The following is a 19,478-nucleotide window of genomic DNA, read 5'->3' on the forward strand; positions in this document are numbered from 1 at the left end:
TGTCAAAATGCTTTATACAAACTTTACAGAGGCATAAGTCTTTGATTCCCATCTTAGTTGGGAATCTGATGTAAAGAAGCAAGTTGAGTTGGAGAGGTGGGTCCATTCTTGATATTTAGGCTATAATCCAGTTCTTTGGGGGAATTGGAAAAAAAGTTGTTTTTATACTGCAAATCTCTACACAGCCAGAATTGTGATACTAGAAGCAATTTAAATACCACCTATCTTTACCAATCCCCAGATCTCACCTATTCATCTCAAAATGCTTATAAATATTGGGATGTTAGAAACAGAACTGTCCTGCAGTTAAGTAAAACAGGGAAAATTTTATACCACTGTGGACATCTGATAATAGGCAAATATGCCCCCAAAACTCCACCTTGGAAAAAACTTGGATATTTCTTCTATGCCTTTGTGATGTAGATCTTCTACCCTCATCTTCTCTTGGCCCTAAGAGCCATTCTTTGAAATGTAAACTTTAGGAAGATGTTTCTCATCAAAGGAAAAAAAAAGGTGATAATATTTGGTAATTGGGCAAATGAAAACTCTACATATATTGGTAACTATGAGGTTTCTGTTTGCATTTGTCTGTAGGTTTGCATGTATCTATACATGTATGTTATTGATAGGTGATATTTTTCTACCTCTGGACGTTACTGCCAAAATTCATTTTTAAAGAGCTCTATTTAATTGGCTTAAAAGTAAGTGCTTATACATGGATCTGTTGCATCTTACTACACTGATGGACAGTGACTGCATTGGGGTATGGGTGGGGACTGGATAATATGGGTAAATGTAGTAACCACACTGTTTTTTCATGTGAAACCTTCATAAGAGTGTATATCAATCATACCTTCATAAAAAATTTTTTAAAATATATCATTAAAAAAAAAGTAAGTGCTTATATAAATGGACATGTAAGCTGCTCCCATATCATGGCTACTGTAAATAATGCTGCCTTAAATAAAATGGTACCTACAGATATGTTATTGTTATACAATGGAATTTTACTCAGCCATAAAAAATAATGAAATTTTGCCATTTGTGACAATATGGATAGACCTAGAAGGTATTATGCTATATGAAATAAGTCAGACAAAAACAAATACCATTTGATTTCACTTATATGTGGAATCTAAAAAACAAAACAAATGAACAAACAAAACAGAAACAGATTCGTAAACATAGGTGGTTCTCATGGGGGGATGGGGAGGTGAGCAAAATAGGTGAAGGGGAAAAAGGGTACAAACTTTCACTTATAAATGTCACAGTGATGAAAAGTACAGTATAGGAAATGCAGTAAATAATATTGTAATCACTTTGTATAGTTACAGATGGTAACTATATATACTTATTATGGTGAGCATTTTGTTATGTATATAAATGTTGAATCCCTATGTTGTATACCTGAAACTAATATGATAGTGTATGTCAACTGTACTTCAATAAAATTTTTTTCAAATTAAGTGCTTATAAATTAAGTATTCCTAAAGTTCTCAGAAATATAACAAAAACTAACTCAAATGCTTTTCAGGTACATATGATCTGGGAAAATACTCAGTATTAAGCTAGTTTACGTTTCTTGGTTTAATTAAAATAGACATGTCATTAGAATTACCAGCATTAAATATAATACTTTTATTCTAACTTAGGCTTATTAAATATCAAATAAATTTACATTTTCTCTGTTAATAAATTTGTCAGCAAGAAAAACAATAGCTTGGGATGATGTTGAATGTATCATGAAGTTTTCATGGGTAATCTAAATAATTATTAAGAACAAGTAAATTCAACAGATGGAAGTAGAGTAAAAAGTTTTTAGATGAACTTTTTAGCAATAATCATGTGTCATGGTATGTGTACTTGAATAGAAATTCCAAAATCTTTTTGGTAACTTGAAATTTTCTAAGAGTTTTGCTAAGTTAAACAATGGAAATTTGCTGAATATCTAGATCATTTCAAAATAGGATAAAATACTGAAACATTAATTGCTGAACATAGGTTTATTTACTGTTTGTTTCTTATTACAAGGAACTGAAAGATATCTGGATGTATTAGTGCTACATTGGAAAACTGAAAAAGGCATGTGCTTCTAGAAGTTATGAAATGTATTAATAAATTTGCCATTGTAAAGGATGGTGGTATAACAGACACTTTGCAACTGCTTGCTTCTTAGTTTTCACTTGCAAGTGAGGTCTCTAAAAGAATTCTAATAAATGTAATTAAGGCTACTGTAAATAATAAACAAATTCTGTATACAAGGAAATAGGATGTGTTTCATTTAGAAAAGGCATGAGGTATGGAAATGTGTTTTTGTTTAAGAAAAAAAGTAATTTTGTCCTCATTTCATAATGTGAGAGAGTGAATTTTACCTTGTGTAATCAAGCTAGCTAAAATTGAATTGATATGATAAGGGTGTTAAAATTAAGCTTAAATATCAGTAATGTGTGTATGTAAAACTAAAACTTAATTTTTTTTCATCTCCTAAAAGGACAAAGTTTTCGTGGACTACTGGTCTCCTCCTATGGGAGTTTATAAAGGTTTTGTTTCTTTGCCTTTTAGGTAATCTAGCTAGAAATAAAAGATTTTGTACTTTCTCAAAAAAAATTCACTGTGCTTCCGTTATCTTTGTTGTCAGGTTTTTTATGAGTCTTCATAATATTAAAAGGCTAAGTTTTGCTAACAACCATGTAACCTTATGTATTTGCCTTTAAAACCTTTTATTGTCACTTTGGTTAAATAGAAAGTTATTAATTGGTTCATGATGATCTGTCGTCCTACTTAATCAAATGTTCAAACCTTTTGATATTTTTGACAAACTTCCCAAAACCAAATTCTACACGAAGTCTTTTTGATCTAGAAGAAACTTAGGGATATTCCAGACGGTCCCTGAAACATCTCAAAAGATTCGTTAAAATTAGGCTTATTTATTTGGTACGTTAAATTACATGGAAAGTGATTATATTTATGTAGACACATATTATTAAAATAAATGTCCTAGAAATTTTATGAAATGCCGAGAAATCTGGTATGTCCTGGTATATTTTCACTAATAATCCTAATTATTATCTTGACATGTTCTGTCACAGAAATAACCAAATTCCTTGTTAACTGCATTGTAATGAACTCTCATTACATGTTTAACCATAGGCATTTTAAAGTCTTGTCACTTACAGTCAGCTATTGTTTCACTCTAGTGCTTCTGCAAATGTGTTTCACCTTCATGGAAACGACTTCTGATAAATACAGGTTTATGAAACCTTAAGATCATAAAACTGAACTGGGAAGTAATTTCCAGAATAGAGGAAAACTGGATTCAAGCAGAACAAGAATCAATATCATGGGACTGAATGAATTCAGTAGGATGATTATAATTTTTATGACTTTTTTCTTTAAGACATTGTTCGGCTGTTTTAATGTTTTCTTTTAAGGAAACTTAAACGTAGGTAAAATTCTTTGCTTAAGCTAACTATGTCTTGAAGCAAATTTGAATAAATACACTTTTGTAAACAAATTGAACTGTTTATCTTTTTCTCCCTATTTGATCCCTCCAGAATTTGGAAACTCTTAATGAGTATTGTTCTATGTTCTTATCAATATGTTTATTTGTGTAAGTTCAGTAAGAATCTGTTCTCTTAAGAGTACATAATGGGAAATATTGGTTATTACCACCAAGGCTTTGACTGGAATGTCACATAAAAGAGGCACATATAGACTCAGATATGAGTAGACAGCTTTAAGTAACTAAGGTTGACTTTGTGGATCCCATAAAGCCCCTTGGAAAAACATCCTGGTATCTTGCTTACAGGGTTCCCAGCCTTACCAAGTGAGTAAGGAACATTACTTCCTGGCAAGTGCAGGAACTTTAGGATATTTTGGTGAACTCAAGAAGAGAGGAATTCACCCAGATCTATAGATATTGCAGGCAAGTCTGACAGCAAGTCCTTGGCTCAGTTATATGGCCTTGAGAAGTTTTCAAAAGTTAAATCTTAGATTTCACATGAAAAGTCCCAGCAAAGTGGACTTAAAAGAGCCTACATGGGGAGGAGCCAAGATGGCGGTGTGAGTAGGGCAGCGGAAATCTCCCAAAACCATATATATTTTTGAAAATACAACAAATACAACTATTCCGAAAAGATAGACCAGTGGACAGAGTACAACAGCCAGGCTACATCTACATCTGTGAGAACTCAGCATCTCATGAAAGGGGTAAGACACAAGCTGCGGCCCGGTGGGACCCAAGAGCTCCCTCCACCCCAGCTCCCCAGTGGAAGGAAAGGAGTAGAAGCAGGGAGGGAGTGAAAGCCCAGGACTGCTAAACAACCAGCTCGAGTAATCTGCACCAGGAGCACAGACACACAGTGCACAGTATGCTGGATAATAGAGAAATGGAAAAGCAAAATCTGTGAGCATTTAACTGCAACTAGCTCCAAAGGGACAAAAAAAAAGCGAGTGCTTCTTGAAAGACTTACAGGGACAGGGAATGCACAGCTGGAGGAAATCATCCCAGCACACTCAGCACAGCAGCTGGGAATCCCGTGGAACTCCAGACGACCTAATGCCCTGGGTGGCAGTGCACCACTGAAGCCTCTCAAGGGGATAAGCAGCCTGTCAGTCATTCCACTGGCTGGCACGGCCCTCGACACAGTGGCCCAGTAGCCTCAGAACGGCAGTGGTGGCAGAGCAATGCACGTGCCTGTGGCAGCAGTAGAAGAGACAGGGAGTGGTTGTGCATGTGCATGAGAGTGGCCGAGCAGCATGGGAGAAGTGGCACCCCCAGCAACCACCCAGAAAGTCCTCCTGGCACACAGCCATCCAGGCCAGACCCAACGGCCGCTGCCAGCATGCACCTGCATGGTGCAGGGAGAAGAAACTGGGAAAAGGCACAAAGGGTGGCCGCCCTCACAGGAGAACATACCCAATGTGCCTGCCACTCCCTGCAATGCTCTGGGCTACCCTGATGGCAACCCAGCCCACGGCAGCTTAGGGGATTAATATGGAAGCTGGCTCCAGGAGTGGGGGTAACAGACACAGGCAGCGGAGAAGGGCAACATGACCAGCAAACAGGAAAGGACTTTGTTCTCCCAGCTGACACATGTGCTACCTGCCTACAGCTACCTCTATCACCATGAAAAGGGAGAAAAATTTGGTCCACTCCAGAATTATCCCGACAACCCCTGAGAGGGGGCCTGGGGAGATAGTTTTAACCAATCTCACCAAAAAAGAATATAAAATAAAGGTCATAACCATGCTGACTGACCTGCACAGAAATGTGCAAGAGCTAAAGGAGCAAGTAGGGAGGGAGAATACAGAAATAAAACACTCTCTAGAAGGACTTAAGAACAGACTGGATGAGGTGCAAGAGGCCATTAATGGAATAGAAATCAGAGAACAGGAACAGAGAGAAGCAGAGGCAGAGAGAGATAAAGGATCTCCAGGAACAAAAGATACAAGAGAACTGTGTGAGCAATCCAAATGGAACAATATTTGCATTATAGGAGTACCAGAAGAAGAAGAGAGAGAAACAAGGACAGAAAGTGTCTTTGAAGAAATAATTGCTGAAAAGTTACCCAAACTGGGAGAGGAAATAGTCTCTCAGACCACGGGGGCCCACAGAACTCCCAATACAAGGGACCCAAGGAGGACAACAACACCAAGACACATAATAATTAAAATGGCAAAAATCAAAGACAAGGACAAAGTATTAAAGGCAGCCAAAGAGAGAAAAAAGGTCACCTACTAAGAAAAACCCATCAGGCTATAATCAGACATCTCAATAGAAACCTTACAGGCCAGAAGAGAATGGCATGATATATTTAATGCAATGAAACAGAAGGGCCTTGAACCAAGAATACTGTATCTAGCACAATTATCATTTAAATATGAAGGAGGGATTAAACAATTCCCAGACAAACAAAAGTTGAGGGAATTTACCTCCCACAAATCACCTCTACAGGATATTTTAAAGGGACTGCTCTAGATGAAAGCACTCCTAAGGCTAAATAGATGTCACCAGAGAAAATAAAATCACACCAAAGAAAGCACACCAAACAAATACTAATTAAAGGCAAAAAATAAAATCAACTATGCACAAAAGCAGTCAAAGGAAACACAAAAGAGTACAGAATAAAATGCCTAACATATAAAGAATGGAGGAGGAGGAATAAGAAAGGGAGAGAAATAAAGGATCATTAGACTGTGTTTATAATAGCTCAATAAGTGAGTTGAGATAGACGGTTAGATAGTAAAGAAGCTACCCTTGAACCTTTGGTAACTACGAATCTAAAGCCTGCAATGGCAATAACTACATATCTTTCAATAATCACCCTAAATGTAAATGGACTGAATGCACCAATCAAAAGACACAGAGTAATAGAATGGATAAAAAAGCAAGACCCATCTATATGCTGCTTACAAGAGACTCACCTCAAACACAAAGACATACACAGACTAAAACTCAAGGGATGGAAAAACATATTTCAGGCAAACAGCAGTGAGAAGAAAGCAGGGGTTGCAGTACTAATATCAGACAAAATAGACTTCAAAACAAAGAAAGTAACAAGAGATAAAGAAGGACATTACATAATGATAAAGGGCTAAACAGACCAATTACCAGCAAAGAAATTGAGTTGGTAATCAAAAAACTACCCAAGAAAAAAACCCTGGTCCAGATGGATTCACCACAGAATTTTATCAAACATATAGAGAAGACATAATACGCAATCTTTCTTAAGTTTTCCAAACCATAGAAAAGGAGGGAATACTCCCAAACTCGTTCAATGAAGCCAGCATCACCCTAATACCAAAACCAGGCAAAGACACCACCAAAAAAGAAAATTACACACCAATATACCTGATGCATGTACAAGCAACAATACTCAACAAAATATTAGCAAACTGAATTCAAAAGTACATCAAGAGGATCATACACCATGGTCAAGTCAGATTTATCTCACGGATGCAAGGATGGTACAACATTCGAAAATCTATCTACATCATTCACCATATCAACAAAAAGGACAAAAACCACATGATCATCTCCATAGACGCTGAAAAAGCATTCGACAAAATTCAACATCCATTCATGATAAAAACTCTCAACAAAATGGGTATAGAGGTCAAGTACCTCAATAAAATAAAGGCCATATATGACAAACCCACAGCCAACAACAGACTTAACAGTGAGGAGCTGAAAACTTTTCCTCTAAGATCTAAGTGGGATGCCCACTCTCCTTACTCCTATTCAACATACTACTGGAGGTCCTCGCCATGGTAAACAGGCAAAACAAAGAAACACAAGGCATCCAGATAAGTAAAGAAGAAGTCAAACTGTCACTATTTGCAGATGACATGATATTGTACATAAAAACCCTAAAGACTCCATTCCAAAACTACTAGAACTAATATCTGAATTCAGCAAAGTAGAAAGATACAAAATTAATACACAGAAATCTGTCAAATTCCTATACACTAACAAAGAACTAGTAGAAACAGAGATCAAGAAAACAATTCCATTCACAATTGCATCAAAAAGAATAAAATACCTAGGAATAAACCTAAACAAGGAAGTGAAAGACCTATACCCAGAGAACAACAAGACACTCTTAAGAGAAATTAAAGAGGACACTAACAAATGGAAACTCATTCCATGCTCTCGACTAGGAAGAATTAATATTGTCAAAATGGCCATCTGGCCTAAAGCAATATGCAGATTCAGTGCAATCCGTATCAAAATACCAATAACATTCTTCAACGAACAGGAACAAGTAGTTTTTTTTTCTTAAGATAATTATTTCTTATTGAAGGGTAGTTGACATACAGTGTTACGTTAGTTTCAGGTACACAACACAGTGATTGAACATTTGTATACATGATAATTGTAGGTACCAGCTGTCATACCAAGTTGTCACAATATTTTGACTTTATTCCTTATGCTATACATTAAATCACGGTTACTTACTTATTTTACAATTGGAAGTATGTTAGTTAGTTAGTTAGTTAGTTAGTTAGCTAGTTAGTAAGTGATTATTTTTTATTTATTTATTATTTTTTAATTAATTAATTATTTATTTTATTATATTTTTTTCTGAGGGGATCTCTCCTATTTTTTTTGATCAAATGGTTGTTAACAACAATAAAATTCTATATAGGGGACTCAATGCTCAATGTATAATCATTAATCCACCCCAAGCCTAATTTTCATCGGTCTCCAATCTTCTGAAGCATAACGAACAAGTTCTTACATGGAGAACAAATTCTAACAAACTGAATAACTTACATGGTGAATAGTACAAGGGCAGTCATCACAGAAACTTTCGGTTTTGATCACGCATTATGAACTATAAACAGTCAGTGCAAATATGAATATTCGTTTGATTTTTATACTTGATTTATATGTGGATACCACATTTCTCTCTTTATTATTATTATTTTTAATAAAATGCTGAAGTGGTAGGTAGATGCAAGATAAAGGTAGAAAACATAGTTTAGTGTTGTAAGAGAGCAAATATAGATGATCAGGTGTGTGCCTGTAGACTATGTGTTAATCCAAGCTAGACAAGGGCAATCAAACATCCACAGATGCAGGAGATTTCTCTCAGAATGGGGGGGAGGGGGAAGGTTCTAAGCCTCACCTCTGTTGATCCCCACTTCCTCACCTGGTGGCCCCCCTGCAACTGTGCCTGTTTTAGGTTGTTCCTCCCTTGAGGAATCTTACACGCCTCTGGCTAGCCACTCATCTTCCGGGGCCATACAGGGAAACGTAAAGTTGGTAAGTGAGAGAGAAGACTTATTGTTTGAAAAGGTTACTTTTTTACTTCTTTGCATATTTATGCCCTGTGGCTTCTATGCCCAGCATTTGCTTGAGGTATCTTTACCACTTGGAAGAATTGTGATACACGGTAAATTATATATGAAGCACGAATTCTATTTATGCGTTGTAATTAGGAAGGAAGAAGAAAAGCTATAGAAGTAGCAGGTGGAAGAAAACATGGGAAGATTGATTATTTCTTTGACATATATTCTTTAATAGTAACTTCAGCATGTATAGGTTTTAAACTACGAATTAAATTGCGCAAACACATTAACATAATAGGAATACAGTTACAAAACCAAAGCATACTTATAATTACCAGCCATCTCCAGTGGAACCATGAAAACCAGTTAGACACCTTAGGCATTTGTGAAAACTTATCTATGATATGGTGGATATTATCCAACTGAACTTGAATAGTCTGACAGAAATCAGACAAATTAAAACAACCCATTTCCTGTGGACTGTTCACATCCAATATGTTCTTTTAACAGTAAATAGACTAGTTGTAAGAATTTGGAGCGCTACAATTTGGACTTCTCCTAATTCTTGGTTGAGTTCCAACAGTGTAGATCCAGTCAAATTTGTTGTTTTACTGTATGCACAGGCCAGCTTAGATATCTCCTCCTTCATTCCCATGGGAAGTCCAGGAACCACTGGGATGAGTGAATCTACACCTGTAGCAGTGCATGCATCTTTGTTGGGTTTTTTTGATGATCATCTTCAGGCATGAGTCTTCCAGAGAGTGCTGATGTTGGAAGTTCTTTTTCATATAGTATTTTAGTTCATTTTCGGGGAAGCCAAACTAGGCATTGATCATCTGTATAAGCACAAACAAACCCTTTACCTACACTTTTATATGCCCTTTATACCATTGTGTAGAACTCATTGGAGGTCATCGCAAAGGAACTGCTTTGTTTTTTTTTTTGTTATCATTAATCTACACTTATATGATAAATATTATGTTTACTGGGCCCTCCCCTGTACCAGGTCCCCCCAATAAACCCCTTTACACTCACTGTCCATCAGCATAGCAAAGTGTTGTAGAGTTACTACTTGTCTTCTCTGTGTTGTACAGCCCTCCCCTTTCTCCCACCCCCCATGCATGCTAATCTTAATACCCCCCTACTTTCTGCACCCCCTTATTCTTCCCTGCCCACCCATCCTCCCCAGTCCCTTTCCCTTTGGTACCTGTTAGTCCATTCTTGAGTTCTGTGATTCTGCTGCTGTTTTGTTCCTTCAGTTTTTCCATTGTTCTTATACTCCACAGATGAGTGAAATCATTTGGTATTTGTCTTTCTCCACATGGCTTATTTCAATGAGCATAATAGCTTCCAGTTCCATCCATGTTGCTGTAAATGGTAGGATTTGCCCTTTTCTTATGGATGAGTAGTATTCCATTGTGTATATGTACCACATCTTCTTTATCCATTCATCTATCTATGGACATTTAGGTTGCTTTCAATTCCTGGCTATTGTAAATAGTGCAGTGATAAACATAGGGGTGCATCTGTCTTTCTCAAACTTGATTGCTACATTCTTAGGGTAAATTCCTAGGAGTGGAATTCCTGGGTCAAATGGTAAGTCTGTTTTGAGCATTTTGATGTATCTCCGTAATGCTTTCCACAATGGTTGAACTAATATACATTCCTACCACCAGCGTAGGAGGGTTCCCCTTTCTCCACAGCCTCGCCAACATGTGTTGTTGTTTGTCATTAGGATGGCAGCCATCCTTACTGGTGTGAGGTGATACCTCATTGTAGTTTTAATTTCCATTTCTCTGATAATTAGCGATGTGGAGCATCTTTTCATGTGTCTGTTGGCAATCTGTATTTCTTTTTTAGAGAACTGTCTGTTCAGTTCCTTTGCCCATTTTTTAATTGGGTTATTTGTTTTTTGTTTGTTGACACATGTGAGCTCTTTATATATTCTGGATGTCAAGCCTTTATCAGATCTGTCATTTTCAAATATATTCTCCCATACTCTAGGGTTCCTTTTTGTTCTATTGATGGTATCTTTTGCTCTACACAACCTTTTCAGCTTAATATAGTCCCACTTGCTCATTTTTGCTGTTGTTTTCCTTGCCCGGGGAGATATGTTCAAGAAGAGGTCACTCATGTTTGTCTAAGAGGTTTTTCCCTATGTTTTTTCCCAAGACTATAATGGTTTCATGACTTACATTCAAGTCTATGATCCATTTTGAGTTTACTTTTGTATATGGGGATAGGGAATGGTCCAGTTTCATTCTCTTACATGTAGCTGTCCAGTTTTGACAGCACCATCTGTTGAAGGAACTGTCATTTCGCCATTGTATGTCCATAGCTCCTTTATCAAATATAAATTGACCATATATGTCTGGGATAATGTCTGGAGTCTCTAGTCAGTTCCACTGGTCTGTAGCTCTGTTCTTGTGCCAGTACCAAATTGTCTTGATTACTAAGGCTTTATAGTACAGCTTGAAGTTGGGGGGTGAGATCCTCCCTACTTTATTCTTCTTTCTCAGGATTGCATTGGCTATTCGGGGTCTTTGGTATTTCCATATGAATTTTTGAATTATTTGTTCCAGTTCATTGAAGAATGTTGCTGGTAGTTTCATGGGGATTGCATCAAATCTGTATATTGCTTTGGGCATGATGGCCATTTTGACGATATTAATTCTTCCTAGCCACGAGCATGGAATGAGTTTCCATCTGTTAGTGTCCCCTTTAATTTCTCTTCAGAGTGACTTGTAGTTATCAGAGTATAAGTCTTTCACGTCTTTGGTTAGGTTTATTCCTACGTATTTTATTTTTTTTGATGCAATTGTGTATGGAGTTCTTTTCCTGATTTCCCTTTCTCTTGGTTCATTGTTAGTGTGTAGGAAAGCCACAGATTTCTGTGTGTTGATTTTGCATCCTGCAACTTTGCTGTATTCCGATATCAGTTCTAGTAGTTTTGGGGTGGAGTCTTTAGGGTTCTTTATGTACAATCATATCATCTGCAAATAGTGACAGTTTAACTTCTTCTTTACCAATCTGGATCCATTGTATTTCTTTGTTTTGTCTAATTACCGTGGATAGGACCACCAGTACTATGTTAAATAACAGTGGGGAGAGTGGGCATCCCTGTCTAGTTTCCGATCTCAGAGGAAAAGCTTTCAGCTTCTCGCTGTTCACTATAATGTTGGCTGTGGGTTTATCATAGATGGCCTTTATTATGTTGAGGTACATGCCATCTATTCCCATTTTGTGAGGAGTTTTTATCATGAATGGATGCTGAATTTTGTTGAATGCTTTTTCAGCATCTATGGAGATGATCATGTGATTTTTGTCTTTCTTTTTGTTGATGTGGTGGATGATGTTGATGGACTTTCAAATGTTGTACATCCTTGCATCTCTGGCATGAATCCCACTTGTTCATGGTGTACAATCCTTTTGATGTGTTTTTGAATTTGGTTTGCTAATATTTTGTTGAGTATTTTTGCATCTACGTTCATCAGGGATATTGGTCTGTAGTTCTCTTTTTTGGTGGGGCCGTTGCCTAGTTTTTGTATTACGGTGATGTTAGCTTTATAGGATGAGTTTGGGAGTATCCCCTCCTTTTCTATATTTTGGAAAACTTTAAGAAGAATGGGTATTATGTCTTCACTGTATGTCTGATAATATTCTGAGGTGAATCCATCAGGTCCGTGGGTTTTTTTGCTTGGTAGTTTTTTGATTACCACTTCAATTTCATTGCTCGTAATTGATCTGTTTACATTTTCTGTTTATTTCAGGGTCAGTCTTCGAAGGTTTTATTTGTTTAGGAAGTTGTCCATTCCTCCTAGGTTTCCCAGCTTCTTGGCATATAGGTTTTCATAGTACTCACTAATAATTCTTTGTATTTCTGTGGGGTCCGTCATGATTTGTCCTTTCTCGTTTCTGATACTGTTGATTTGTGTTGAATCTCTTTTTCTCATAATAAGTCTGGCTAGAGGCTTATCTATTTTGTTTAGTTTCTCGAAGAACCAGCTCTTCATTTCATTGATTTTTGCTATTGTTTTATTCTTCTCAGTATTATTTATTTCTTCTCTGAAGTTTATTATGTCCCTCCTTCTGCTGACCTTAGGCCTCATTTGTTCTTCTTTTTCCAATTTCGATAATTGTGACATTAGACCATTTATGTGGGATTGTTCTTCCTTTTTTAAATATGCATGGATTGCTATATTCTTTCCTCTTAAGACTGCTTTTGCTGTGTCCCACAGTAGTTGGGCTTTGTGTTGTTGTTGTCATTTGTTTCCATGTATTGCTGGATCTCCATTTGGATTTGGTCATTCATCCATTGATTATTTAGGAGTGTGTTGTTAAGCGTCCATGTGTTTGTGAGCCTTTTTGCTTTCTTTGTACTATTTATTTCTAGTTTTATGCCTTTGTGGTCTGAAAAGTTGGTTGGTAGGATTTCCATCTTTTTGAATTTACTGAGGCTCTTTTTGTGGCCTAGTATGTGGTCTGTTCTGCAGAATGTTCCATGTGCACTTGAGAAGAATGTGTATCCTGTTGCTTTTGGATGTAGAGTTCTGTAGATGTCTATTACGTCCATCTGTTCTAGTGTGTTGTTCAATGCCTCTGTGTCCTTACTTATTTTCTGCCCGGTGGATCTATCCTTTGGGGTGAGTGGTGTGTTGAACTCTCCTAAAATGAATGCATTGCAGTCTATTTCCCTCTTTAGTTCTGTTAGTATTTGTTTCACATATGCTGGTGCTCCTGTGTTGGGTGCATATATATTTAGAATGGTTATATCCTCTTGTCAGACTGAGCCCTTTATCATTATGTAATGTCCTTCTTTATCTCTTGTTACTTTCTTTGTTTTGAAGTCTATTTTGTCTGATATTAGTACTGCAACGCCTGCTTTCTTCTCACTGTTGTTTGCCTGAAATATGTTTTTCCATCCCTTGACTTTTAGTCTGTGCCTGTCTTTGGGCTTGAGGTGAGTTTCTTGTAAGCAGCATATAGATGGGTCTTGCTTTTTTATCCATTCTAATACTCTGTGTCTTTTGATTGGTGCATTAAGTCCATTTACATTTAGGGTGACTATTGAGAGATATGTACTTGTTGCCATTGCTGGCTTTAGATTCGTGGTTACCAAAGGTTCAAGGTTAGCTTCTTTAGTTTCTTACTGCCTAACTTAGCTCATTTATTGAGCTGTTATATACACTGTCTGGAGATTCTTTTCTTCTCTCCCTTCTTATTCCTCCTCCTCCATTCTTTATATGTTGTGTGTTTTGTTCTTTGCTCTTTTTAGGAGTGCTCCCATCTAGAGCAGTCCTTGTAAGATGCCCTGTAGAGGTGGTTTGTGGGAAGCAAATTCCCTCAGCTTTTGCTTGTCTGGGAATTGTTTAATCCCGCCATCATATTTAAATGATAGTCGTGCTGGATACAGTATCCTTGGTTCAAGGCTCTTCTGTTTCATTGCATGAAATATATCATGCCATTCTCTTCTGGCCTGTAGGGTTTCTGTCGCGAAGTCTGATATTACCCTGATGGGTTTTCCTTTATAGGTGACCTTTTTCTCTCTAGCTGCCTTTAAAACTCTTTCCTTGTCCTTGATCTTTGCCATTTTAATTATTATGTGTCTTGGTGTTGTCCTCCTTGGTTCCTTTCTGTTGGGGGTTCTGTGTATTTCCGTGGTCTGTTCGATTATTTCCTCCCCCAGTTTGGGGAAGTTTTCAGCAATTGTTTCTTCAAAGAGACTTTCTATCCCTTTTCCTCTCTCTTTTTCTTCTGGTACCCCTATAATACGGGTATTATTCCTTTTGGATTGGTCACATAATTCTCTCAGTATTGTTTCATTCCTGGAGATCCTTTTATCTCTCTCTATGTCAGCTTCTATATGTTCCTGTTCTCTGGTTTCTATTCCTTCAATGGCCTCTTGCATCTTATCCATTCTGCTTATAAATCCTTCCAGGGTTTGTTTCACTTCTGTGATCTCCTTCCTGACATCTGTGCTCTCCCTCCGGACTTCATCCCATTGCTCTTGCATTTTTCTCTGCATCTCATCCCATTGCTCTTGCTTTTTTCTCTGCATGTCCGTCAGCATGTTCATGATTTTTATTTTGAATTCTTTTTCAGGAAGAGTGGTTAGGTCTGTCTCCTTCTCAGGTGTTGTCTCTGTGATCTCTGTCTGCGTGTAGTTTTGCCTTTTCATGGTGATAGAGATAGTTTGCAGAGCTGGTACGAGTGACAGCTGGAAGAGCTTTCCTTCTTGTTGGTTTGTGGCCTTCCTCTCCTGGGAGAATAGCGACCTCTAGTGGCTTGTGCTGGGCAGGTGTGCACAGACAGGGCTTCTGCTTCCTGCCTGGTTGCTATGGAGTTTATCTCCGCAGTTGCTATGGGCGTGGCCTGGCTCGGGCTGCTCCTCCAAAATGGTGGAGCCCCATTGGAGGGGGAGCGGCCGGGAGGCTACTTATCTCCGTAAGGGGCCTCTGTGCTCCCTGCTGCCCAGGGGGTTAGAGTGTCCAGAGATCCCCAGATTACCTGCCTCTGGGCTACGTGTCCTGTCCTGCCCCTTTAAGACTTCCAAAAAGCACTCTCCAAACCAAAGCAACAACAGCAACAACCAAAGGAAAAAATAAAATAAAATAAACAAATAAAGAAATAAATAATTTTTAAAAAAAGCAAAAAAGGAAAAATGCGCTATTTTCTTTGTCCTTAGGCACCAGTCTCAGGCACCCGCTCAGTGGTCTTGCTGCCCTGTTTCCCTAGTATTGGGGTCCCTGTCCCTTTAAAGCTTCCAAAAAGCACTCCCCCGAAAAAAAAAAAAAAAGCCGCTCCCATTTCTTTGTTCTCTGAGATCGTCCTCAGGCACCCACTCACTGGTCCTGCTGCCCTGTTTCCCTAGTACCCAGGACCCCGCACATGCACTGTGTCTGCGCTCTGGTCCGGAATCTTGGGGCTGGGTGTTCAGTAGTCCTGGGCTCCCTAGCCCTCCTTGCTGACTCCTCTCCACTCGCCGGGAGCCGGGGTTAGGGGCGCTCAGTTCCCGCCAGGCCAGGGCTTGTATCTTACCCCCTTCACGAGGTGCTGGGTTCTCCAGGTGTGGATGTGGTCTGGATGTTTTCCTGTGTCCTCTGGTCTCTATTTTAGGAAGAGTTTTCTTTGTTATATTTTCATAGATAAATGTGGATTTGGGAGAAGATTTCTGCTGCTCTACACATGCCGCCATCTTCTCTGCACTGGAACAAGTAGTTTTAAAATTCATATGGAACCACCAAAGACCACGAATAGCCAAAGCAATCTTGAGAAGGAAGAATAAAGCAGGTGGCATCTCGCTTCCCAACTTCAAGCTCTACTACAAAGTCACAGTAATCAAGACAATTTGGTACTGGCACAAGAACAGAGCCACAGACCAGTGGAACAGATTAGAAACTCCAGACATTAACCAAAAAATATATGCAGTCAATTAATAAATGATAAAGGAGCCATGGACATACAATGGGGAAATGACAGTCTCTTCAACAGATGGTGCTGGCAAAACTGGACAGCTACATGTAAGAGAATGAAACTGGATCACTGTCTAACCCCATACACAAAAGTAAATTTGAAATGGATCAAAGACCTGAATGTAAGTCATGAAACCATAAAACTCTTATAAAAAAACATAGGCAAAAATCTCATGGTACAGAAACATGAGTGACTTCTTCATGAACATATCTCCCCGGGCAAGTGAAACAAAAGCAAAAATGAACAAGTAGGACTATATGAAGCTGAAAAGCTTCTGTACAGCAAAGGACACCATCAATAGAACAAAAAGGTATCCTACAGTATGGGAGAATATATTCATAAATGACAGATCCGATAAAGGATTGACATCCAAAATACATAAAGAGCTCACAAACCTCAACAAACAAAAGGCAAATAATCCAATTAAAAATTGGTCAGAGGAGCTGAATAGACAGTTCTCTAATGAAGAAATCCAGATGGCCAACAGGCACATGAAAAGATGCTCCACATCGCTAGTCACCAGAGAAATGCAAATTAAAACCACAATGAGATATCACCTCACACCAGTAAGGATCGCCACCATCCAAAAGACAAACAACAACAAATGTTGGCAAGGTTGTGGAGAAGGGGGAACCCTCCTACACTGCTGGTGGGAATATAAACTAGTTCAACCACTGTGGAAAGCAGTACAGAGGTTCCTCAAAAAGCTCAAAATAGAAATACCATTTGACCCAGGAATTCCACTTCTAGGAATTTACCCTGAGAATGCAGCAGCCCAGTTTGAAAAAGACTGATGTACCCCTATGTTTATCCCAGCAGTATTTACAACAGCCAAGAAATGGAAGCAACCTAAGTGTGCAAGTAGATGAATGGATAAAGATCTGGTACATATACAGAATGCAATATTATTCAGCCATAAGAAGAAAACAAATTCTACCATTTGCAACCACATGGATGGAGCTAGAGGGTATTATGCTCAGTGAAATAAGCCAGGCAGAGAAAGACAGTACCAAATGATTTCACTCATCTGTGGAGTATAAGAACAAAGAAAAACTGAAGGAACAAAACAGCAGCAGAATCACAGAACCCAAGAATGGACTAACGGTTACCAAAGGGAAAGTTACTGGGGACGATGGGTGGGAAGGGAGGAATAAGGTGGGGGAAGAAAAGAAAGGGGGCATTATGATTAGCATGTATAATGTGGAGGGGGCACGGGGAGGGCTGTACAATACAGAGAAGACAAGTAGTAACTCTATAGCATCTTACTACGCTGATGGACAGAGACAGTAATGGGGTTTGTGGGGGGGACTTGGTGATGGGGGGAGTCTAGTAAACATAATGTTCCTCATGTAATTGTAGATTGATACAAAAGAAAAAAAAGAGCCTACATGGTCAACAGCTATTCTTACTCCACTTATGTAAATATTCAGTCCAAATTTATTAAAACTAAGCTTAATCTATAAACAAATTAGTCTTAGTTTAGCTATCTTTACAAATGAGGGTGATTTTAGAAAGAAAAATTCTGCTTTAGTAACATAACTTTGTGGATATGAGATTCTAGTTCTGATCTATTGTCTTTAAGGGTTTGTTTTTTGCCTATAAACTGGGCTGGATCTTGAATTCTGGTTTGCTCATGTATCTGGCTATGACTCTCCAAACCAACATTCCCAATTTTTTCCCATCTCTTTAACTTGGTATCACTGAGAACTAAAACTGCCCATTTTCCTAAAGTCTTGAGATGTGAAGCTAGATGACTTAATATAAACGTCAGATATATGGCCACAATAGCCCATGTTAAGATAATTTTTGTGCCTGTTACTGTGTGGGCCACTCAGAAAGAGACTCTCAAACTACAAACCAAGAATATCTGTGAGAGAGCTACTGCTTCTACTTGGACATCTAAAAATCCTGACTGGCTACCTCTGGGCTCAGAAACTAGTTTATAGTTTGCTCCAACCATTAACCTTTGTTTTTCTTTTGTTTCTATAGAAATGCCTCTTATTAATTACCTGATGGATTACACACTATAGATCTATCTTTGGGAGCCTACCTGCAAGACTGTTTCCTGAAGTGACACACAGCTGTTTCAAGACCGAGGTGAGACTGGTTCCATGAAATATGAAGCAAATCAGCTTCTGGATTGTGAATCTAATTTGAAGCCTCAAAAGCAAGACTGAAGGTGAACAAATTTTGCGATCTCAAGGTATCCCTCTTTGGCACGTTGATTATTTTAAGTTGGTATTTTTAAGAAACTGCAAACACAGAAGAAGCAGTAAAAATCAAATAGAAGTTACCCATTGTAAGAGACATTTACATTTTTAAGGGAATTCTCCATTTATAATGGCATTTCCTGTGCTGTCCCAGAAAGAGGGAGATGGCTCAATCTCTATCTAGAAAATTACCAATGGAGAAGGCAATGATCTTGTTGGGGAGGAATAAATCTCCTTTACTCCTCCAGGATCTTCTAACTGGTCTAAGAATCAAATTGATATGAGACAGATTGACAGGAGAGAAAAAACAAAGTTTAATTACATACGTACAGGGAAGCCATAGACATGGATTCCAAAGACAGTCAGGGACAATGAGGTATGTATGTCATCCTGAGCCAAGGAGAAGTGGGTAAGGGTCGAGGACTCCAGAGGAAAAGGAAAGTAATACACAGGAATATGAAGACAGTAAATGTTTGATAAACAAATGTTTGATGTGAGACTGAAACAATGGGGCACAGTAACACATTTTAACAGACTTAGCCACATCTCTCCCTGTCTACCACATCTAGTTTGCATTATAATATAGCTACCTATGGTGACAGCTCTCCTCCTGGAGTAGTTCCTCCAAGTTCATTTTATGCAGTTGAGGGGGATGGTTCTCAAATATGTTCCTGAGTCCTTTGGGCCTTGATGGTTTTCAGCCAAAAATAATCTGCATGTCACAATAATGACACATCCTGGGGCAGCCTGCTCTTGGTCCATACAACCTAAATTTGCATCAAACATCTTACCCTTGATTACTGTGCTTTTCCCGTCACCTCCTATAACTAACTCCCCACCTCCAACACCTTTTCTTTTTAGCTGAAGATGGTATTTAAGGTGGTAGCTTGGCCCATTTTTGGGATGCTATTCAGTCTTCTGGGTGCCTCCCATATAAACAGGATGTAGACATGTATTTAAGCTTGTTTTTCTCCTGTTAATCCATCTTACCTCAATTAA

General features: G+C 38.3%; 1 protein-coding gene across 5 annotated transcripts in view; it reads right to left on the reverse strand.

Moving 5' to 3' along the window:
• EFHC2 (EF-hand domain containing 2) overlaps nucleotides 1-19,478 on the reverse strand; it is a 272,900-nt gene that overhangs the window by 8,886 nt on the left and 244,536 nt on the right. For 2 of the 5 annotated variants that reach the window (XM_073227772.1, XM_073227771.1), the window contains exon 14: nucleotides 18,339-18,521. The exons of the other annotated variants lie outside the window; for them this stretch is intronic. Coding sequence is in view for 1 of the 2 variants with exons in the window: in XM_073227771.1 (XP_073083872.1) it covers nucleotides 18,500-18,521 (22 nt within the window). In the remaining variant the exon portion in view is untranslated. Of the gene's footprint in view, nucleotides 1-18,338; nucleotides 18,522-19,478 lie in introns of those variants that run through there. 5 annotated transcript variants of the gene reach the window in all.

Source organism: Manis javanica, chromosome X (assembly GCF_040802235.1).
Source record: "Manis javanica isolate MJ-LG chromosome X, MJ_LKY, whole genome shotgun sequence".
NCBI lineage: Eukaryota > Metazoa > Chordata > Mammalia > Pholidota > Manidae > Manis > Manis javanica.